The 25204-nt window shown below is 41.5% G+C and overlaps 1 protein-coding gene across 1 annotated transcript in view; it reads right to left on the reverse strand.

Moving 5' to 3' along the window:
- Positions 1-25204, reverse strand: part of FLT1 (fms related receptor tyrosine kinase 1) — a 192532-nt gene that overhangs the window by 50573 nt on the left and 116755 nt on the right. Inside the window, exon 15 of the mRNA XM_004384145.3 lies at positions 7121-7252. Coding sequence (XP_004384202.2) covers positions 7121-7252 — 132 coding nt within the window. The remainder of the gene's footprint in view (positions 1-7120; positions 7253-25204) is intronic.

Here is a 25204-nt window from a genome sequence, read left to right on the forward strand (position 1 = left end):
ATGCTTTTGGTGTGATATCTAAGGATCCATTACTGAAAGCAAGGTCCAAAGAATGACCTCTATATTTCCGTCTAAGAGTTTTATGTTTTAGTTGTTACATGTAGGTCATTGATCCATTTGGAGTTAATATTTGTTTACGGTGTGAGGTTTGGGTCCAACTTCATTTTTGTGCATGTGGGCTGTCATAATCTGAGAAAACTGTCTGTTTATGTAGGTTTATCTCCCACTAACTGAGGACCTGAAGAGAAGGGTGTGTTTCTTGTTCATTTTGCATTTCCATCCAATGGCCCAGAAGAGGTCTTAATAAATATTTACATATGGTTGAAAATAAAATAAAATTAAACACATATGCCAACACTTGACTGTCAGGGTTCCTGATCAACATGAGCTAACGAAGCAGTGCCACCTCCTTCCATCCAAAACCCAGTAACCAGTAATCCAGTTAACCTTGTGACTTCTCTAAGGTTTACTGAAATATTAAAATTGGCCTGTAGAACTTTGTTACTACTTTCAAAGCTTTTTAGAAGTCTATGAACACCAACTTGGAACCACTCTTAAAGACAGTGATTATGAAAATACCATATTCAGATTAAAGTTGAAGTACATTCTTCAAGAGTAATTCTAGGTAAAGATATTATTTAAAATTGCTATTCTGTAACATCGCTTGTGTAACACATTTTTATTTTAGCAAGGTAAATCTTTAGGTCAAACAAGAATTTTGTGGCATGGAACACCATTTGAGTGACTTACTGTTAAGTCTAGGAAAACTATAATACAGAAAGTTTTGTTGGAATGGAATTTGGTATATCATATTAAGAGACTACTGAATATACCATGGATTGCCAGAAGAACAAACAAATCTGTCTTGGAGGAAATACAGCTAGAATGCTCCTTGGAAGCAAGGATGGTGAGACTTCATCTCGCTTACTTTGGACATATTATCAGGAGGGACCAGTCCCAGAAGAAAGACATCATGCTTGGTAAAGTAGAAGGTCAGTGAAGAAAAAGAGGGAGACCTTCAATGAGATGGATTGACACAGTGGCTTCAACAATGGGCTCAAACCTAGCAACAATTGTGAGGATGGTGCAGGACCATGCAATGTTTCATTCTGTTGTACATAAGGTCACTATGAGTTGGAGCTGACTCAGTGGCACCTAACGACATTACCAAACAATAATGTTAGCTAATGCTTGTAAGTATTCATTATATGCCAGGTACTGTTTTAAGTGTATTAATCCTTACAACAACTCTATAAGGTTGGTATACCATTATTAACATCATATTAACATTATTAATGTATCATTATTAACATGGGAAAACTGAAGCACCAGGAAGATAAGTAATATACTCAAGGTTACCCAGCTAATGAGCAGTGGAACTGGGACTTGAACTCCAGCATCTGGCTCTAGCTAGGAAGTGGCGCTTCTGAGAACTGGAACCATGACTAACCATTCTGCCCTATTGCCTCCCAATTCTCTGGCAGCAGAGCACAGTGATTAAGAGGATTCTTATTTTAAGGAAACGTACATTCTTCTTCTTGCAAAAGTTAAGTAGGATAATGCATATAATGTTCTTAGAACATGTGATGCCTGTTCACTAAACATAATCTATTACAGTCACATGGCCAAGCTCTCCACAGATGCAATGCAAGCCCAGCATCCACTTCTTTAATTCCCTCTGCACCTTTATGACAGCCTAGTTTCCACGTGAGGAATTAAGATGAATATTGTTTGAGTTTGATTTATTTTACCCCAAGAACTGTCTTCAAAGATCCCAAATCACCCTAGTTGAATTCCATCACCATTATTTGAATTCTCCACCAAGGCCAACCTTTCATCCTTGGTTAGATTTGAAGGGAAAAGGCACGCATATGCCTCTCCTCCAGCCCTCCTGTGTGAAATTCGTGAACAGCCAGTTCATGTCCTTGTTGTGAACACTCCTCTCTCCTTGGAACTCCCTTCTAAATTGCCAACACCCATGGGAGGCTATCATCAGTCCCCAACATATTCATGTGAATTAATTTATTACAACCTCCCTCCATGCCAGGACAGCCACGGGAGTGAATTTGGGGGCAGGATTCAGGAGTGGAGGACAACCAGGGATCAGAAGAGGATCAGAAAGGAGAACTGAAAGCTGGACAAGGGCGATAAAAAAGGGGTGGCTGAATACCCAAGACAATTTTGTTTGAACTTTTCCTATTCTCAACTCTTGGAATTCTGTTAGAGGAAACAGTATATGCTTCCTACCATATGAGTCCTTTCCTCAGATAGTGTTAATGTGCAACTATTGAGGCTCAACACTTGCCACTCACACCTAAAATGCCATCAGAAGTATTTAGGCTGCATGGCCCTCAGGCTGCCCTCTTGAACCTCATGAGATGTTTGTATTCAACGATTCTTCTCAAAAAATGTTTAAAATGACATTTGTTTTTCTTCCAGTTGCTTTCCTCCCATGAAATAACCATAATTATAAATCAATTGAGCTATAATAAAGCCTAAATTTGTGTTAGAAGAATGTATTTGGATATATTGTGGTTATTGTTTGCAATAAAACCTGTTGCTGTCGAGTCAATTCTGACTCATAGCGACCCTGTATATAGGACAGAGTAGAACTGCCCCATAGGGTTTCCAAGGCTGTAATCTTTACGGAAGCAGACTACCTCATCTTTCTCCTATGAAGTGCATAGTGGGTTCGAACTGCCGACCTTTTGGTTAGCAGCCCAGTGCTTTAACCACTGCACCATGAAGGCTTCATTATTTGCAGTAATAACTATAAAGTATAGCTTACGTAAGTTCTTGGATGAAAAATGTGGTACAATTACGTTGCAAGAGCCCCACTGAGTTCTACACAGCAAGTGCTATGTTATTTTGCAAACTTAATTTTGGTTGGTAACTGTTGTGTTGTTGTTGGGTTTTTTGGTTTTTTTGTTTTTTTTTTTTAATATTAGAATTTCCCCTCCAGAGCTCCACGTGGGCCAATGTGCTGGGTCCAAACCAAACAAGACCTGTGATTATTTAAAGAAGCTCCTTTGACTCTACAGTCCATTCATCCTCTTCAGATACAAAAATAACGCATTGTTTTATCTATGAGTATAAGAGCTCTTTTTCCAAGGAAATAAAAAGAGCAGACAGCTTCCTTCCTGGCTAATTCATGAACCTCTTTTCAAATCTGTTAAACATAGCCACAGACACAACTTGATTGCCTAGTTTCATTTCCTAAACTCATCTTGAGGAGATCAGTCAGTGCGACGTATCTGTATGCATAGAATGGGAACCCAGCCACTGCAGTGATAAGAGAAATGGTTGAGACGCTAGAGCAAGAATCCAACTTCACTTATAAAATTACTGGGCATGACTGCAGGCAACTGTTCTGAACGGCATCCTGGGTTCACATTTTTATTCAACGAGCCCAAAGTATGTAAATTCAAGACTCTCCCCTATCTCAAACATGCAGGCTTTCCTAAGATCCACGTAACACCAACTTTCAAATATTCTCTCGATGCAAAATTACATCCTTAAATGGAGCCGAAGCCTGCTTCCCTGAAACTTCACCACAATCTTCCTTCCTTGTTTCAAGTTATCTTTTCCGATGTATCAAAAAAGAAAAGAGTTAAATGCCTCTTAAATAGTTAAAGAAAACAATCATGTCACCCCAAGTTGTCTCTTTTTTGACTAAACATCCTCATTTCCTAGCACTATTTATTCTGACATTATTCTGGACACGAGTCCATTTATTTACTCATCTCTTATCAGTGAGCACAATATTTCAGGTGTGGTTTGATTCATGCAGATCGGATTGTTTTTTCAGCTAGCCACAATTTTTAAGCAGAGAGGTTGGATCCAGCTGTCATTCTGGGAGCATAAAAAAAGTTATGAAAGAGAGCAAGGGAGAAGCGGAAAAGCTACAAAAAGCAGGCACAAGAACTCAAAAGCATGGCAGCTGGGGGCCATAATGGGTAAAAATAAAGAGCCATAGCCGCGAAGTGTCTGCAGCCACCTTGCAAACTAGAATATTTCTCTAAGTAATATTGAAGGTTCATGCCACATGAGGGAAAAGAGGCCTGGAGTCAGAAGTACCAGTCATCAGAACGTTCCATGGACTACCCAGTAGGAACAATTTAGAACTAGTTGGACTCAATGCAGACGGTTATAAATGCAGAGTTATAAAGCAACTCCCTGTCTTCTCCTTTCCTGCCCCCTTCACCTGGCCGACCCAACATCCTACAAGGCCTGCTGTAGAGATCAAGTCATACTCCATGTCTGCTTTTGCCTCAGTCATAGCATTGTGTGGGCTTTTATATAAATGAGCGTTTCTACTTTACCCTTAGGAAAAGCACAAAATGTTTGTGGAACTGGTTCTCATTGCTTCATGTACGCCTTAATCTTCCAACTAGGTTTCCAAAGCACACCCCAGTTAGGGATCATGGCCTGTACTTCCATGTCCTTCAGTGTTGGTGTTGTTGGGTGCTGTTGAGTGGATTCTGACTCATAGTCACCCCATGTGACAGAGTAGAACTTCCCCACAGGGTTTCCTAGGCTGTAAGCTTTATGGGAGGAGATCACCAGGTCCTTTCTCCTGTGGAACAGCTGGGTGGGTCCAAACCACGAACCTTTTGGTTAGCAGCCAAGCACTTAATCATTGCTCCACCAGATCTCACTACCTGCATGTTATTTCCTTGCTTAAAATCCTTCAGTGGCTTCTGGTTGCCTGCTATGAGGCAAATGAGGCTCCTGGCTCCTTCTCCAGCTTCATCTCTTCTCCCCTTTACGGCCCCCCCGCACTCCAGCTGTCCTGAACTACTTGTAGTTTTCTGAAAGCACTGTGCTCCTCCTAGCCTCTCTGCCTTCACACACTTGGTTTCCCCTTTGTCTGGATAGCCTTCCTTCCCAATTTGTTCTCCCCTTGGGCAATCCTGCACATCCTTTGAAACTCATTTTCTTCTTGTGTCATTTCTCTATACCTGACCTCCTGTCACACCATCATTTTTTCCTTTGTGCTCCCATAGCGTGTAGGATATACCTTTAATGCAATGCTGATCATTGCTGATTACTCATTGTTATATCTCAGAGCACTTGGTAAATGTTTATTGGCTTTAACTAATTAGAAGATCATCATTTAATGTCAGAAGAAAGAAATACAGCGATAGACCGTTTCAGGCAAGAGAGAGAAGCCACATTTGACAGGTCGTTAACTCAGAAACTTATTCACTTGCCCAGGACTATGAAACATAAGAACAACACCATAGGCAAGGGCTCCTCCCAAGCACTCAGGCCCCCCAGCCATTGCTGATCTATATTCCTACTAGTGAAGATGGGGACAGACACGTGGCCAGGGAAGACTGCCATTCGATGGGGGGTCGGGGGTGGGGCAAGAGTCCAGTTTTCACCCCAGGTCTGAAATTACCTGGATATAAAAAAAACCATTGCTGTCGAGTCAATTCCAACTCATAGTGAGCCTATAGGACTGAGTAGAAATGCCCCATGGGATTTCCAAGGCTGTAATCTCTACAGAGGCAGATTGCCACATCTTCCACCCTTGGAGAGGCTGGTGGGTTCAAACCGCCCACATTTTCGTTAGCAGCTGGGCACTTAACCACTGTGCCACCATGGCTCTTTACCTGGGTATAGGCTGATCATTTCACCCCTCTCTGGGGTTAATAATAAGGTTGTGAGGATATGGCAGGGAAAACCTTCTGGACTGCAGATTCCCTGGGAGTCCTCCTTGCTCGCTGCTGCCACCCCTCTCGCAGATCTAGGTCCTCCCTGGCCTGAGGCAGCCACTCCCTGAGGGCCACATCTGGAGTCCTTGTTAAAAGACACGTTACTCACTGTTTGAGGAAAGGTGTTAAAGAGAGATGCACGCTTGATAAACTGTTCAGCAGAAGCGTTGAAAGAGTATTTTAGAACATGGATGACTTGGGACACAAACAGGACCATTACTAAAAGCATTTTGGGAATGCTGCCCTCTCCCACTAACAAGCCCTGGTGGCGCAGTGGTTAAGTGCTCGGCTGCTAACCAAAAGGTAGTTGGAACTCACCAGCCACTCTGAAGGAGAAAGATGTGGCATTCTGTTTCTGTAAAGATTACAGCCTTGGAAACCCTATGGGGCAGTTCTACTTATCCTGTAGGGTCGCAATAAGTCGGAATCAACTCAACGGCAATAGGTTTACCCTCTCCCACTGCTTCTGAAAGTATGAATTTGTGATGGGGCAGTTTCATATTTTCATCCTTGTAGAAGAATGAGGTTGAGGCTCTGTTTTGGAGGAGTCTGAATTCTTTCTCAGAGTTATGATCCTTAAGCCATGTAAGTTTCCAGAGCAAAAGAACTGAAGGATGGTGCCCTTTTGCTAGCTCCTCCTGGCCAAATACATGCATATTCTGATGTTGACTGGTGAGCGTTAGGAAATAGTCTACTTAAAAGGTTCCACTGTTTCACGGAAAACCTCAGCGTGCCATAGATATTTACATCGAAGAGGTGCCAATGTGATATTTTACGATACGGTAAATTTTGTGTTTTGGGTAGTTCTTGGCATTGGAGAATCGAAACTGAGGTCTAGGCTATTTTCTAAATGGAAGCCACATGGCCACAGCCCAGGGTCAGAGTAGGCCTCTTTGTAATTTGCTGCTCAACAAACTCTCTGGGGCCTAGAAAAGAGGAAGCACTTGGAATATTCTCTTAAATGTGGTCTGTTGTGTGTTGCTTCTCTCTGATAATACTTTGCAGCCTACTTCGTGTTAAAAACTAGCTTAGGAGAACATTCCAAAGAGCTACATATATCCAACTCATAGGAATTGAAGAGGAAAGGGAATGAACAAGTTCAAGTGTGAGTTTTTTCCCCCACCTTCACCCATCTCCCTCCTCCTTGAACCTGTGTCTCACAGGTGTAGCCCAAGCCAGTCATTCTCGGGGGTTGAGCTGGGTATCCTGGCTCTTCACCATCAGCCTTGCCAAGCAGAACCAGACATTCCCTCCCCGACAAGCCAGGGAGAGGGGAGAGGGAGGTGAGGGAAGGGAACAGACTGGAGCGATAGGCGGCAGACTGGGAGGTGCAAACTTAAACAAACAGGGAAATAGATGTCTGAGCGGTTTCTGGTTGCTTTCTCAAAGCAGCTGTTTACCTTGAACGGTGAGGTATGCTGAACTTTCCACGGAACCCTTCTGGTTGGTGGCTCTGCAGTGATAGACGCCTTCATCCTTTTCTGTGACTCTTTCAATAAACAACGTGCTGCTTCCTGGTCCTAAAATAATTCCTGAAGGGTGACAGATGTTTAGATTAGCGGGGCTGGATGACAAACAAAAACATCTACTCCTGTAACGTAACCCTCTTCCTATTGTGCATTCAGACAAGGAAATCCGAGCCCTGGTTAACATGGGGCAGGAATGCTTATTTGTTTTTTCGTGGTCCAGGCATTTTAATAGCACCTTCACCACCACATAAGAGCTGTGGCACCCAGATTTGGAGATGGAGGTCTGGCCAAGGCCACTTGCTGTGTAGAAAGAAATGAGGTGGTGCCACCATAGCCCACTGTAAAGAGTAACTATCAAGAAGATACTACCCATTACCCTTGAGTTGATTCCAACTCATAGCAACCCTATAGGACAGAGTAGAACTGCCCCATAGGGTTTCCAAGGCTGTAATTTTCATGCAAGCAGATTGCCAGGTCTTTTCTCCTGCAGGGTGGTTGGTAGGTTCAAACCACCGACCTTTCAGTTAGCAGCCAAAAGTTTAACCACTGAGCCACCAGGGTCCTGTATCAAGAAGACAGAATATCTAATAATAGCAGCTGTCATTTACCAAGTGCCTGCAATGTCTAGGAACTATGTGAGACACCATTCATATTGTAAGGAGCCCTGGTGGCACAATGGCTAAATGCTCCGCTGCTACCAGAAAGGTCAGCAGTTCAAACCCACCAGCTGCTCTGAGGGAGAAAGATGTGGTGATCTGCTCCCATAATGATTACAGCCTAGAAAATCCTATGGGGCAGTTCTACTCTGTCACATGAGGTTACTATGAGTCGAAAATTGACTTGACAGCATACAACAACATTCACATCTTAACATTAACAACGGCCCTCTCGGGTATTATTGTCGCCATTTTACAAATGAGGAAACTGAGATGTGGTGAGGTCAAGTAACTTGACCAAAAGGACGCAGTTAGACTGAAAGCATACTTGTGGCATAGAAGTCAAAGGAAATCGTGTTTCATTCATAGTGTAGCCTGATGAGGCCGAATAGCCTGCTGGTAAGGAGCCTGGGCTCTGGGCACCTGCTTCGTTTTAACCCAGGCCTTACTACTTCAAGCTCTGTCACTTTAAGCAAGTTATGTAACCTGTCTAAGTTTCAGTTTCCTCAATCTTAAGATGAATACGAAAGCAGTTCCTACTGGAAAACAGAGCATGAATAGCAAGTGCCTGGCAGGTAGTAAGTGCTTAGTAAATGTAAGCTGAAGTACTACTACAGAGCATGGCATAATGGAAGAAGTACCATAAGTTTTAAGACTCCAGTTTCAAGACCTAGTAGCTTCAACCCCTAGTACTATCTACAAGTATTTATTGAGTACTTATTCTGTCATCAGCTCTCTTGGAGACTTTGGAGGGCAGGTTAAGACATATCTTCTGAGGAGGGAAAATTCACCAACAAACAGAAAAGATTTAATGAATGAGAATGAATAAATGTAGCTCACCATACCCAACTAAGTGTAGGTTAGGAGGGAACGGGCCTTGAGCTGAGCCCTGAAAGGTTGCTTTTTAGAGGTGAAGTGAGAAAGGAAGGCATACATGTAAGAGAAAAGGCATGAAGCTGACAAGAATATGCACTGAGTGCTTGTTCTGGAATTGTGATAAAACCGGCCTGATGAGACCACAGGCTATCTCCTGTTGGCTTAAATAGCTTATGTTTCCCCTGATTATAAAAGATAAGACCTGATACAGAAAATGTGAGAAGCATTCAAAAGCCTAAAAAGAAAATGTGAAAACAAATAAAACCTACAATCTCACCTCCCAGATGTTTTTCCTTCTAGTTTTATTTATTTTTATTGTGGTGAAAGTATACACAACAAACCATTGGCCAATTTAACAATTTCTACAGGTAGAATTCAGTGACCTTGATTACATTCTTCATTTTGTGCAACCAGTATAGCTATCTTTTCCCAAATTATTCTACCACCATTAACATAAACTCAATGCTCCCTAAGCAAAAAGTCCCTCTTTCCCCCTCCCTCCCAGCCCTGGTAACCACTGATAAGCTTTGGTCTCTATAGATGTGCTTATTTCATGTAAAAGAGATCATACAGTAGTTGTCCTTCTGCACCTGATTTATTTCACTCAGCATAATATTTTCAAGGTTTCTCCATGTTGTGGCACGCACAAGGACTTTGTTTTTCTTTAAGGATGAGTAATAGACCATTGTATGTATGTACCACATTTTGTTTATCCATTCTTCTGTCAGTGGACATTTTGGTTTCCACGTTCTGGCCATTGTGAATAGTGCTGCAGTGAACATCGGTCTAGAGTCTTCCCGTTTTTTTAAAGTGGACTTTTAAAAACATAGTTTGTTCATTCATATAACAGATGCTTACTGAACACCTACCGTGTACTAGATACTATTCTAGGTGCTGGTGACACAATAATAAGCAAGGCAAATTATAGGGCTTAAAAAATACAAAGGGCTTAAATTCTGGTTTTGGAGAGAGACAAATAAATAATGCAGTTCCAGATAGGGATAAAGTCTATGAAGAAACCAGGTTAAGGAGATCGTGGGCTAAGGGGAATGATGAGAAGACTACCTTAGGTAGGGTGTTTAGGGAAGACTTTCTGATGAGGGGGCATTTGAGCAGAGACCCGAGAGACGGAAAGTGTGAGCCATTTGAAAACCTGGATAAGGCGACTTTAGGCATCCAAACTCATTGCCATCGAGTCAGTTCCAACTTATGGCAACCCTATATGACAGGGTAGAACTGCCCCATAGGCTTTCCAAGGCTGTAATCTTTATGGAAGCAGACTGTTACATCTTTCTCCTGTGGAGTGGCTGGTGGGTTCCAACTACCAACCTTCCTGTTAGCAGTCAAGCATTTTAACCACTGCACCACCAGGGCTTCTTACTTTAGGCATAGAGAGTAGCAAGTATAAAGTCCCTGGGGGTAGAAGTGAGCTTGGTTAAGGAACAAGGAAAGGTCATTCCTTTTGGCTAGATCATAGTAAGCAAGCAGAAGAGATGAGAGCTAGGCAGAGTCTGAACCATGTATGACTTCACAGTCATGGTAAGGATGTAGGATTTTATCCTAAGCACAGTGGAAAGCCATTGGTGGGTTTTAAGACTGTATGGGGGAAAGAAGGAAACAGTGAGAACCAGCTAGCTATTGAAGTTGCCCAGTCAAAGTTATGGAGGCTTGGATTAGAGTGGCATGTTGAACATGGTAAGAATTGCTGGCTTCTGGGATTTTTTTGAAGGTAGAACCAGTCGAGCTTGCTTATGGATTAGAATATGGTATATGAAAAAGAGTAATAAAAGGTTAACTTCAAGATTAATAGTTGGAACAACTGGGAGAATGGTAGTACCTTTCCTGAGATGGGGAAGATTTGTTGGGGAGCAGGTTGGAAGGAGAAGAATCAAGAATTCTGGTTTGTTTTGCGCATCTTAAGTCTGAAGTGCCTATTACTCATCAAAATGGGTTTTATTGGGAGCTCAGCATTCAAAGCCATGGCAATGGAAAAAAAAAATCCCATGGGTAGTGGGTAAAGATAGAGAAGTGAGAAAGTCTAAAGGTGGAACACTGGGAACTTAGAGGTAAGAGGCGGAGGAAGCAGCAATAAAGACTAAGAAGGAATTGCCCATGAGGTGGCAAGGAAGCCAGGAGAGCATGGTCCCTAGCACCCAAGGAGAGTTTCACAAAGGAGTCAACTGTGTTTAATACTGCTAAGAAAATAAGTTGAAGGGTGACAGTTGACCACTGGAGTTGAGGATGAGTAGTTTCAGTGGAAAATGAGCCCAGGTGGTGCAATGGTTAAGTGCTCAGCAGCTAACAGAAAGGTTGGAAGTTTGAACCCACCCAGTGGCTCTGCAGGAGAAAGACCTGGCAATCTGCTCCCATAAAGATTAAACCCATTGACCAAATCCGTTGCCGTTGAGTCGATTCCGACTCAGAGTGACCCTATAGGACAGAGTAGAACTGCCCCATAGGGTTTCCAAAAGTGGCTGGTGGATTCAAACTGCCAACCTTTTGTTAGCAGCTGTAGCTCCTAACCACTGTACCACCAGGGCTCCCCGTAAAGATTACAGCCTAGAAAACGCTATGGAGCAGTTCTGCCCTGGCACATGTGGTCACCGTGAGTTGGAATCAACTTGACAGCACCCAACAACAGTTTCAGTGGTATGTGGGAGAACCAGCAGGATTGAAGTCAGTTAAAGAGGGAGTAGGAAGTGAAGTGGAGATAGTGAGGAGGCTCCTTTTCAAGGAGATAGCTGGAGAACAACACGAGGGCGAGGAACGAATTCTTTTTTGAGATGTGAAATCTTACAGCATGCTTACATGCTGATAGGGGTAATCCAGTATACAGAGAGAAATCAGTGATGCGGGAGATAGAAGACAAGTCCAGGAACAGAGTTCCTAAAGAAGTGGGAGGGGGATGGAACCCAGCGGTCAAGTTAGCCTACAACAGGAGTGTTGTTGTTGGGTCCTGTGGAGAGTCAATTTCATATTACCAAATTGCCTTCCAAAAAGATTATACCAATTTACATTTCTACGAAAAGTGGATAAGAGACCATTTTATCACTCCCTGCCAATACTGAATAGTATCCTCTAAAAAAAAAAAAAAAAAAACTTTGCTGATTTGATAGATGAAATTTGTATTTCTTTGAACATTCTCTCGTGTGTTTGTTGGCCATTTTTCTTTCCAAAGCACCTTTTTGAATAGTTGACTGAAAAGGGTGCATTCACCTTAAGGAGGGCTTTGAAGTCCTGGTCAAGGGGTTTCCATTCAATGTAGAAGGAAATCAGAGGGTCATGAAGATTTTTGAGCAGGGAAGTGACATGATGAAAGCGATGTTTAGTCTACAAGGAAAATGCAGGCTGGACTGGAGTGAGGAAAAAGTGACAACTGGAAGTCCAGCTCCCCAGTTGTAATTCAGGCAAGGCATGACAAGGCCCCAAAATATTATGGTGGGAAAGGAAGTGGAAAGGAAGCCATGGAAACGGCCACTTTGTAGAAACAACCTACAGGAATTAGTGCTTTATTGGATACGGGAATAGAGATGAGGAAAAGATGGTTCCTATCTTTTAAGCCCAGATGAAAGCTTCACTGCGTAACCTTGGCTAAATCATCTAATCTCTCTGGGGGCTCTTTTCCAATCTGTACAATGACAATCATAGCTCAGCCTATTTCATGGTATTGCGTTGAGGAACAATGGAGATAATTTATGCAGAAGTACTTCAGAAAATGTAAAATAGGTTATACATGCCAGTCACAGAAAGTAGAGGTATGGCTGGTTAGTGGGTGCTGAGTGGCTGCTAACCACTCTTCTCCACTGCAACAGACCTGAACCTCAACCAGTTTTCTATCACTCCAATCCCAAGTTAAGGATAACACCGTGAACAAATAACGTCAAAGGACTTGGATTTCGTCCAAGGAGACAAATGTATAACTGTGGAAGGTGAGAGGATAGTACCAGGATGCTGATGAGCTCTTATCACCGTCTGGCACAGTTTCCTCTTTCCATCACATGGAGGAGGGAGGAGAGGAGATTTCGGGGGGCGGGGGAGAGGAGGGGGCAGGTAAGATGGTGCCCCAAGTCAGCAGGCAAAGCTCTTCTTCCTGACTTCTCTTCACATGGCACTATGAGAGCCGGCATAAGGACACTGATGCATTACCATCAGATAGGCCACTCAGAATCCTCATCAGGCCCTACCTCATTTTCTACTCTTCCTAGTCATTTCCCTTCTCAAAAAAATAGGCCAGTCACTACCCTTATTTTTTCCCATCCCTCTTCTGCACATATTTAATTTGTAATCGTCCCTCCTCGTTTCCCTGGTGATGCAGTGGTTCCGCTCTCAGCTGCTTACCAAAAGGTTGATGGTTCAAACCCAGCAGCTCCAAGGAAGAAGACCTGGTGATCTGCTTCAGTAAAGATTACAGCCTAGGAAACCCTATGGGGCAGTTCTGCTCTCTCCTACAGGGTCACTATGAGTCAGAATCAACTCAACAGCAATGGGTGTTAGTTTCTTTAATGCCTTAACCCATTGATTCTCACTTTATCTGATGTTACAGGATCTGTTTTACTGAGATGCTCATCTTTTTAAAAAGGCTCTATTTCCAGTTTAATTTTTTTTCATTGTGATCAATTTCAAACATTTGAAAAGTGAAGAAAAAATATAACCCATGTGCTCGCTGTTAAGCTTATCAGATGTCAACATTTTGCCTATTTGCTTTAGATGGCTCTCTTTTATATGAAATAAAATTTACAGATACTTCATCTCTTCCTTCTCTGTCTCTCTCCAGAGGTATCACTATGAAGTTGGTGTGTATTATTCTCATACATGCTTTGCACTTTTTCTATTAATGTTTGTATCTCTATACAATATATCGTTTTGTATGTTTTAAAATTTTCAATACATGGTATATCACTTTGTATTATCTTTTTGCAACTTGGTTTTTTTCCTTTCAACAATGTTTTCATATTTATCTTTCTTGATATATGTAGATGGAGTTCATTTTTTAACTAATGTGTAACATTTCATTGTATAAAAAAAATCCAGTTATCTATCAAGGTACACTTGACCCAAGCCATGGCATTTTCAATCACTTTATACGCATGCAAAAGCTGGACAATGAATAAGAAAGACCAAGAAGAATTGATGCTTTTGAATTACGGTGTTGGTGAAGAACACTGAATATACGATGGACTGCCAGAAGAATGAATAAATCTGTCTTGAAAGAAGTACAGCCAGAATGCTTCTTAGAAGCAAGGATGGTGAGACTACGTCTCACGGACTTTGGATGTGTTACCAGGAGGGATCAGTCCCTGGAGAAGGACATCATGCTTGGTAAAGTAGAGGGTCATCGAAAAAGAGGAAGACCTCAGCGAGATGGATTGACACAGAGGCTGCAACAACGGGTTCAAACATAGCAATGATTGTGAGGATGGTGCAGAACCGGCCATGTTTCATTCGGTTTTAAAGAAGGTCGTTATGAGTCGGAACCTAATCCATGACCCCTAACAACAACATTATAAGGTAGTTAGGTAATTTTCACTTTTTTGGTGTTATAAAGAAGGCTTCAATGAACATTATGTACACATCTCCTTGTGCTGTGTTATAAGGTATACCCCATCTTCAACTCTACCAAGTATTACAGAATTTCCTCCCAAAATATACCAATTTTCACTTCAATCAGCAATGAGTAAGAGCTCCTCTTTCCCCATATACTTACCAATATTTGGTGTGATCAGACTTTTTAGTTGATGACAAAATAATAAGTGCAAAATGGTATTTCACTGTTGTTTTAATTTACATTTCCCTGATTACCAGTCAGGTGCAACATCTTTTTACATTTTTATTGACCATTCAGGCTTGTTTCTCTGTGAATTGCCTGTTCATATCTGTTGTAGATTGAATTGTGTCCCCCAAAATATCTGTCAATTTGTCTGGGCCATGATTCCCAGTATTGTGTGATTGTCCACCATTTTGTCATCTGATGTGATTTTCCTATATGTTGTAAATCCTATCTCTATGATGTTAATGAGGTGGAATTAGCAGCAGTTATGTTAATGAGGCAGGACTCAATCTACAAGATTAGGTTGTGTCTGAAGTCAATCTCTTTTGAGATATAAAACAGAGAAGCAAGCAGAGAGACAGGGGGACCGCATACCACCAAGAAACAAGAGCCAAGAGAATAGCATGTCCTTTGGACCCGAGATCCCTGCACTGCGAAGCTCCTCAACCAGGGAAGATTGACGACAAGTACCTTCCCCCAGAGCCAACAGAGACAGAAACGCCTTCCCCTAGAGCTGGCATCCTGAATCCGGACTTACAGCCTCCTACACTGTGAGAGAATAAACTTCTGTTTGTTGAAGCCATCCACTTGTGGTATTTCTGTTATAGCAGCAATAGATAAGATAATATCCTTTGCCCACTTTTCTATTGGCATATTTGTCTTTTTCTCAATAATTTTAGTGTTCTTTATATGTTTTAGATATTAATCCTTTGTTGGTGAAACTGGTTTCAAATCTTCCCCCATCCTATGAATGGGGTTTTAAACATTGTTTATGGTGATTTTTTTTTTTGGGTGGTGGGGTCCTTCTTTTTTTTTTTTTAATTGTACTTTAGGTGAAGGTTTACAGAACAAATAGTTTCTCATTAAACAGTCAGTACACATATTGTTTTATGACATTGGTTAACAACCCCACGACATGTCAACCCTCTCCCTTCTCAACCTTTCTTTTTTGGTGAAAATATACATAGCCAAAGATACACCATTTCAAAAATTTCTACATGCACAGTTCAGTGACATCGATTACGTTCTTCCAGTTGTGCTGCTACTCTCACTTTAGATGAAGGTTTACAGAACAAAATAGTTTCTCATATGGTGAATTTTTAATATGAAAGCTTTTCAAATTTTAATGTCAAATTTATCAATATTTTCTACTAGAGTTTTTACTTTTTGTTACTTGTTTAAAAAATCCTATACATAAAGAACTCCTCTTACATACTTTCTTCTAAAAAAAAAAAATCTGTTTAAAAGACTTACTTAGAGTCTTAATTTTTCACATTCAGGTCTTTAATCCATCTGGGTTTTTTGTGGGATGTATGTGTATCATATGATGTAAGGATCTATTTTTTACCATATAAATAGTCAATTGTCCCAGCACCATTTATTGAACAATCTATTCTTTTCCCACTGAGTTCTGGTGCCAACTCTATCAGATACTAAGTTACCATATATCTGTGGTTCTGTTTTTAAGATCTCCATTCCTTCCCAATTGCCTACGCATCTATACCTACACCAAACTGTTCAAATTACTATCGCTTGAGAATACGTCTTGATATCTGGTAGGGCATAACTCCTTCAAAATTGTCTTGACTATTCTTGGCCCTTTGTATTTCAATATAAAGTTCAGGTTCAGCTTGTCATATTCTGTAAAACGCACTGTTGGAATTTTGATTGGAATCCCACTGAATTTATATAATAATTTTGGGGAAACCATCATCATTTATTTTTAGATTGAAGCATAAGAATTGCCAATATTTTGACCTACAAAGTGGCCGTTTAATATGATTCAACCTAATAATAAATGTTCTCATCCAAAAATATCAAGCATCTTTGAGTTATTTAGGTCTTCCTTTATGTCACTTAACAGTTTTCTGATTTTTCTCTATAAAGATCTTGCTTTTCTTTAGTTAGTTTTATTCCCGGATATGTTGTAGCTTTTGTTGTTACGAAACAATGGCATAGGTTTCTTTAAAGGATCCTTCTCTCTGAGCTTTCTCCTTCCCCCTTGGGTGTTAGTCATTAGAACTAACCTGTAGAAACCCCTTAGGCACAGATGTTTATTTTGTGTTACTGAGACAACTTAATTCTAGTCCTGATTGCTTCTAGAGGGATGGCCTAAGCCATTTCCCCCTGCTTGTTTATGCAATTTTAATAGCTCTGAGACCAAATACAGATTCTTCAACCACTAAAAACATAATAATTCCCATGGAAACTCATTATTTATTTCCCTTTACAGATTGGATCAACAGGACATAAGGCAGGACTTGGAAATGCAGATACTTTCAGGGGCACATAACAAATGAGTTGGGTATGAGATAATGGAGGCGGGAGTGGGACTGTGTCTGCACAGCATGGAAGGCCCATCTCCCATCTAAAGTGGAAGCCTCTACTCAGCTCTAACCAATTGGGAATTTGGGCCCACTGTTGTCTTCTGAGTTTTAAAGAAAAGGCAGAAATACATTTTTTTTTTTTAATGTGAAAGCTCATGATTTTTAAATGTTGGCAACCAAATCACCTTATATAAATTTACTGTGAGGGCCAATAAAAAACCATGTCTGGCTAGATTATACACAAGCTTGACTTAGAGGATATGCATGGGGATACAATTTTATATTTTTATTAAGCAAGGACCTTCATGATCTGATGGCTGCCTATCTTTCCAGCTTCGGCCCCTGCTGTATCCCTAAATGTATCCCTGGTATCAAGCATATGAATCAATTTGCAGTTCCTGATAAGCCTCAGTGACTTTGAACATGTTGACTTGACCTGGCCACTTGGTTAATATTTACTTGTTCTTTCATATTCAACTCAAGGATTAGCTGCTCTGCAAGGCATTGTCTATGCTCTTGGGTCTCTTCTCTGTTACTTCTGTATCACACTGTGCATGCCTTGTTTCTGGAACTTTCTTATTTGTTTACTTCACTGTGGGATCCTGGAGAGCAGGGACCCTGCCCTGTTCTTTGCTGGGTCCTTGGTGTCTAGTGCTGTGCCTTCAGGCAGCAGACCCTCGGTAACCGAGCAATTGACCACATAAACCAAGACAATGAAAAACTGAATGTAGTGGGTAAAGGAGTGAGCGTTGCACGGTCTGCCGATTGTTATGAAGCCAAGGTAGGAGTTGATGCTAACTCCTGATCTGGTGGTGTTGACTGAAGACCTGCAGCAGGCCCAGCTCTCCTTGGAGTCTGTAAAACCAGATGTCAGCGAAGTTTGTCATCTTAAGGTTCAAAAACCTCAGGCTCGTGTGGTTTCATGAGTTTGCTAAAACATTAGTCCCAAAAGGACAAGTAAAACTTTATACTGGACTGTTTTTGCAGGACTTTGTAATGTGCTCCCAGGAGTCTGATGATGAGACTCAACGTAAGGCCTTGAATTACCTGTTGTGTTGGTTGCTAATGGGAGTTGTGGATCAGTTCGTGGCCATGTTGGTCTAGACGCACATTTAACCGCGAGATAAAGTCTGCATTGTAAACACATGTCTAACATCTTCAGTATTTAGTATTTTCAAGGGACTTTGTAAATAATTTTATTTCTTCCCATTATACCATAAGATGAAGGACAACTTTGGCATTTTATATATACGCACCATATTTCCCAAGGAAGAGCATGAGATAAAATTTTAATTCAATTCACCGTTATGTAAATAAATCTGTATTGCTTTCGAAGTTATCTATTTGATTAAATACATGCACACCATGTGTTTGCCTCCTGATCCTTACACAAAAAAAAACCCGACCTGTTGCCTTCCTAAATCGGCCTACTGGTCTGGCCAGTGACTCCTATTTTGTTGCTCAGTTCACCAGCTCTACTTCTGACTTAGATAACATTGTATCCATTCAATTAGGCCTAATAAATTGTCATCATCAGAACTCTCTTCTTCACGCATTAAAATCCAACTCAACTCCATCTCCTCCGTGAAACCTTCTCTGCCCATCTCAGGTAGATGTGCTAATTTGCATCTGACGGAATTTTATACTGTTCATGTGGCATATTTATGAACTGCCTTTGTAGCTATATGTGTCATTCTTCAAAGGTAAGGACTAAGTGTCGTTCATTTTTGTTTTCTCTAAAACATCACAAACTGGCTCGTAGTAGGTAATTAATATGTGTTTGTTAAATTTAGCAAAATAAAAAGTGCATTTTGTCTGTTACTATTATGATAGTCCTAGCTCTCCAACTAATTGATAAATTCTTTGAAGTTGGCATATAATATTTTAAATAAATGGTGGCTCTGATGATGATGTGTATAGTTCTGGGTACACAGAAAACACTCAGCCACACTTTCAGATTGTTAGCTCTTAAAGGAATTGATTAGCTAAGAGCTATACCTGAACTAAAGGCCAGAAAAGCTAAAATATAGAGTCAAGATGGCTAAAAGTGACCCCCCACCACCAAAAGCTAGAGGCGAGTTATCTACTTAGCTTCCCACAAAGAACACAAAGATGATTTTATATATCCAGTCAAACTTCGATGAGTTTGGAAAACTGTTTGAGGAAGAGAAATTCAAATTTAGTAGAAGATCAAAGGTTTACACAATTGGAAAATGAAGGTTAACACACTCATTAAATGGCATTAAAAAGATGAATGATTTCAAATGGTCACCATCTGGCTTCTTCCTTCTGTTGAGAATTTTACCCCAAGATCAAACCTCATGGCAAAACCTTTGAGGATGTAAGAAAAAAAAAAGCTGGTGACGTGTGGAATAGTCTGAGAGACAGTGAGAAACAGCCTTACGATAATGTTTTAAGCTGGAAGAGAATTATGGGGATGTTGCAAAACCTATGGTCTAAAGGAAATTTTGATGGGCAACGTGACTCCTGATGGCAGACCATTTGCTCTCTGGCTGTGAAAAAGACAAAGAAAGAAGAGGTGGCCTTAGAAGGGAATAAGATGGAAGACAATGATGAAGACAGCTGGGTAATATTCCTCTCCAAGGACCCACGGAATAAGCGAAAAACCATAAACACAGGCCCTTTCATTTGAGATAACGGCAATTACTTGACCAGCTTAACTTACAAAACTGGGTTATGATAACAAAACAGTTTCAAAAAGCTTTCAAGACTCTGTAAACTGGTTGATGTGAAGGGGCTACGGATGAAGTGATCACGTTGAAACTCTGCCAAAAACACACATATTTCTAAACATTTGAAAATGAAAGGGCGCTTTTGTGCCCTTCAACTGTGAACTTTGCTGTTGTTCCAATAAAGTATTTCAAGATGATTCAAGCATTTAAAAAATGTGCCAAGTGGTGCTAACTCTGTGGTTATTGGCTATAAAACTTTGGTTATCAACTATGTGTATCTATAAATTGTAAATGTACACACACGCACACCCTGGCTCAATAAATTCTTGTGGTATGTTCAGATTTCTCATAGCCTCTCTGTGACATTGGATCCATCTACACTTCAGCCTCTAGCCATTCACCCAAAGCTGCTTTTCTGTGTCTAGTGAAGTGGCATTCCTATGACCATCATCAGACAGGGAAGTAGTATTGCACTGCAGAAGAGGTTAAAGTCAAGAAGGTGTTTTTCCACCAACAGAGGGAATAACTAAATAAATTCTAGTAATAACACCATATTACTGTGTATGGCTACTAAAAAGAATGAGGTAGGACAAGATGTATTGACACAGAAAGATGGCCAAGACATATTAAGTGGAAAAGCAATACACTATGATCTCACCTCCAATTTTACCTCAGAGATGCTGGCTTTCCCACACCACCCCGCCACCAATCACACACTTTCATTTTCAACACGGCAGTCATTGCTATCTGATGTTATGCTATCTATTGATAGTTTTTGTTGTTGTTAAAGTTATTGTCTATGTTTTTCTGTTAGAATGTCAATTCAAGGCCCCGGTCTTGTTCCTTGCAGTATTTCCCAAACCAAAACCTCTGGTGTCGAGTCGATTCCAACTCATAGCGACCCTACAGGACAGGGTAGAACTGCCCCATAGGGTTTCCAAGGAGCGGCTGGTGGGTTCGAACTGCCAACCTTTTGGTTAGCAGCTGAGCTCTTAACCACTGAGCCGCAAGGGCTCCAAGTGCACTGTTTCCCAGCACCTATTACATGCCTGGTACAGAGTTGGTTCTCAGTGATTATCTGTTGAGTGAATGAATGAATCCCATTTATGTAAAAAAAAAAAAAAAAAAAGCCCTATATTTGTATCAATGCACATATATAGGTAGAAAATGGAAAAATAATTGACAAGATACACATCAACAGTTAACCTAATTCTGCAAAAAGGGAAATTTGTATAGCTTACTCTATTTCTGTGCTACATGAATCTTTTACAATTACAAACTGTATTCATGTATTACTTGTTTAATTAAAATAAATAAAAAATAACCAAACCCATTGCCGTTGATTCCAACTCACAGTGACCCTATAGGACAAGGGCTGTAATCTTTGTGGAAGCAGCCTGCCACATCTTTCTCCCACGGAGTGGCTAGTGGGTTCAAACTGCAGACCTTTCGGTTAGCGGCCGAGCACTTAACCACTGCTCCACCAGAGCTCCTTAGTTTTAAAAACCTAAAATTGCAGGTTTCTTTACCATCAGCTAAGAGTCATTGAACGAAAGTTTAAAAGCTATTGTTAGTTGCTGTTGAGTAGATTCCAACTCATGGCGACCCCATGTGTGCAGAGGAGAACTCCATAGGGTTTTCAAGGCCATGGATTTTTGGAAAGAGATCGCCAGGCCTTTCTTCTGAGGTGCCTCTGGATAGGTTTGAACTGCCCACCTTTTGGCTAACAGTTGAGCGCTTAACCACATGTACCACCCAGGGACTCCTTTAAGAGCTATACAGATCCAAATATTTAAACATTTCCAAAACTTTGTAATATGGACTATGTGTAGAATGATGAGATTATTTTTGAAGCAAAAAAAGAAAAGTAGATTTATACTTGACAACATTTTGCAATTTTGCACTAAAATAATACAGGACAAACCCAAACCCATTCCATTAGAGACTGGCTCCCTGTCTGGTGTGCCTGGTACATTTTGTTTCTCAGTGATGGTAAGTGTAGTATGATGGAGGTTGAATGAGGTGACTTCTTAGGCTACTATGTAATCTTGATTGTTTAAAGACGCACTGGCAGAGGAGATGATGCAAAAATCAACCTTATCGCAGGGATGCGGGGAGAAAAGGAACTTTCTTACATTTACTTGACTTTGTCAGCAGCAGTTCAGTCATACAGCTGCTGGGTTGGGTTCACTCAGGCTATCTGAGAGTACATTTGTTTGCATATTTTCCTTAATTGAACGGGGCATGGTGATGACCCCAGTTGCAGTGCTGTGTATATATCACTTTGTTGTTGTGAGGTGCCACCAAATCAATTTTCAGCTCATACTGACAGAGTAGAACTAACTGCCCCATAGGGTTTCCTAGGCTGTAATCTTTACAGAAGCAGATTGCCAGGTCTTTCTCCCGAGGAGCCGCTGGGTGGCTTCAAATCGCTGACTTTTTGGTTAGCAGCTGAGCGCTTAACTGTTGCACCACCAGGGCTCCTTATGTATCACTTGAGGTCCTGGTTAAAATTTCAAATGAAGAGGTTTCTCATTCAGATTAGTAGAATGGGACTGAGAACCTCCCCCACGCTAAGAGCCTAGACAGTGGCTCTTACTTTGGGGTTAGTGACTTGGGCCTTGTGCAGTCCCTGAGAGACCCCTAGTGTGACTGCTGGTAGAGCCCCCATCATATGCCCATATTTCTTCCTCTTTTTCTTCGTTTCCCGTTTCTTTTTCTCTGCCATTGGTCCCTCAAGCATTGACTGTCCTTCAGATCAAACAAGGGCTGACCTCAGCCTTGCTGACGGTACAGAGCCACGACTTGCAAGAGGTCTCGGGAAGAGTCAAGAAAGGGGGTTGATTCATAAACAGAAGGCAGAGGGTTTAATGGGCACAGGGTTTCCATGCGGAGCAATGAGAACATTCCGGAACTAGACAGCAATGACGGCTGCACAGCGTTAAGAATGCACTCATGCCACTAAATTGTACATTTTAAAATTGTGAAAATGGTAAATTGTCTGTGTTTTTACCACAGTAAAAAAAGGAGGAGGGGGAAGAGGCTGTTTCTAAAGTGACGCCCGCATTTCTAGTTTTCTGAAATTGTCATCTGAAAATTCAGGCAGACTTTAATAAGAAAACACAGCCAGACCGGCAGGGGCCCTGCTACTCATCTGAGTGTCTTTGGGCTGATGTTGTCCTGATGTGCGATCCTTCAGTTGGGTCTCGCTGTGGCCAGCAGCTTTCAGGAAGCTTCTCTGGGCTGAATGGGGGATGCTGTGCTGTAAAGTGCATCCAAGAGATTTTCTTTTGGCCGAGCATTAGGATATGTTATGATGCTATTTACTTCTTTCTTTGCATTCAAGACCTAAAAAAGCTAGAATTTGCCAGTAAATATTTGGGGGCCACGATTGCTTCTCCATAAATAACTTCAACTGATTTCCAATCCAAAACGGGACTTTACTCGCCAGGTAACTGCTCTGGATGTAAGTAAACCACGAAAGTCTACAGCTGTACTTTTCTTTCCCTTGATCTAGCCAAATATTGACTGGTAGTTGCAGGAGTGCAGAAAGTAACATTCTCCTTTTTTTTTTTAAACCATTTTTGTGCTGTGGTTAAAGTCTGTGTCCCTCTGTTGGCTGGGTTGGGGTTGTAGCTCAGGATTCTGGCAAAGCCAATCTGTTAAATGTTTGCCCTGCTGTTTCCCCACTGTTATTGCTGGATGCCGTCAAGTCATAGCAACCCCATGTGACAGAATAGAACTGCCCCATAGAATTTTCTAGGCTGTAATCGTTACAAAAGCAGATTGCACGTCTTTCTCCCTTGGCCCTGCTGAGTAGGTTCAAACCTCCAACCTTTCGGTTAGCAGCGCTTAACTATTTGCACCACCAGGGCTCCTTATTTCCCTACTATAACCCAAAAACGAAAAAACAAACCCATTGCTGTCAAGTCGATTGCAATTCATAGCGACCCTATAGGACAGAGTAGAACTGCCCCACAGAGTTTCCAAGGAGCGCCTGGTGGATTAGAACTGCTGACGTTTTGGTTAGCAGTTGTGGCACTTAACCACTAAGCCACCAGGGCTCCTTGTTTCCCTACTAGACTCCTTACTTAATTCCACTCCTTTCTTCTCACCTTCTAAGTGAAAGTTTATCTTTGGAAAAGAACTGAATCTTGGTTATGCAACATGTTCAGAGTATCCCTCATGTTTATACTATTGTTAGAGGTACAAATAAACCTTGAGAACGTGTTTGGAGGTTTGGGCAGGGGAGAGGAGCTAACTGTATATCCACCAGTAAAGCTGGGTCCTTCTTGGTCTGGCTGCATAGCCTCCCCTACCTTACAGACACATATTGAAGAGAAAGGAATGGTGAAAATAGCTGCTTAGCAATCCCGTCAGCACATCAACTCTGGCCTCAATGGGGGCGATAAAGAGAGCAGCCAGCCCATTCCACATGCACTGCTCTTGTACATATTTCTTTTCTGCAATAATATTTCTTAATTCATTATGCATCACAGAAGTAGATTTCATGAGAAAGAAAAGTCAGTTACGGCTCAAGTTCTACCAAAGAGAATGGACATCTCCTAATTTCATTATGTGTCCTTGGGTGGTGCAAACCGTTAATGCACTTGACTCCTAACCGAAAGGTTGGAGGTTCACGTTCACCCAGAGGCACCTCGGAAGAAAGGCCTGGTGATCTTCTGAGAACTCAGCCATTGAAAACACTATGGAGTGCAGTTCTACTCTGAAACATACAGTGTCACCATGGGTTGGAATCGACTTGACAGCAACTGTTTTTTTTTTTTTTTTGTATTAACTAAAGCTGCTGATTCTAACAGCCGGAGATGGCAGGTGGTCAGCTTATCAGCCCAGGGCATTAACAGCTTCATTCCTCTCTCTCCTCTACTGTTCCTTCAGATCTTTCCTCCATCTGTTAAAACCGCTTTACAATTGAGCAGGTACTAGGATGATGGGTCACCTCTATCTGCAGATGGCGCCTACAGATGTCAGTGATACACTGGTGACAGGAAAGATGTTTCTTTTGGGTCACCAGATAAATAGTCCTAGTGACCAAGAGAGGAGACCTAGTGGTGCAATGGTTAAGCACTTGGCTGCTAACCAACAGGTTAGCAGTTCAAACCCAGCGGCTCTGCAGGAGGAACACCTGGCGATCTGCTCCCATAAAGGTGACAGCCTAGGAAACCTATAGGGCAATTCTGTCACATGGGGTCACTGTGAGTCGGAATCAACTCGACAGTACACAACAACAGTGGCCCAGAAGATCTCATTTAAGAAGGAAGATTAGTCGCTGGGTTACAGCGGCTGTCTCCTGTCCCAGCCTCATTCTACATCAGACAGAATTCACTCCTTCTAACTTACTGTTGTTTGAAAACATTCTGAAAAGGTTTGCTGTCAGAGAAGTTTAGTTCCAATACTGCTTTGATGAAGATTGGTTCAGGCAGGCTTCATCTAAAGGGTCTTTTCTGTTCTCTGTTTTCAGAGAAGGAGAGTTCATTACATTTGTCAGAATTTTAACGACTCTGTCAGAAACCTCCCTTGTTTTCTCTGCGCACTCATTGCTGAGAGAATTTGTGCTTCTGTTAGAGAGGCCTTCTGCCCTAGCAGCTCTGCACAGTCCTCACAATGCCACTATCACCGGGTCACCCACAGCCCCACTTGTCCAGCTCGGTCACAGCCTTAAACATTTTAGGACC

This window comes from Trichechus manatus, unplaced genomic scaffold (assembly GCF_000243295.1).
Source record: "Trichechus manatus latirostris isolate Lorelei unplaced genomic scaffold, TriManLat1.0 scaffold00118, whole genome shotgun sequence".
NCBI lineage: Eukaryota > Metazoa > Chordata > Mammalia > Sirenia > Trichechidae > Trichechus > Trichechus manatus.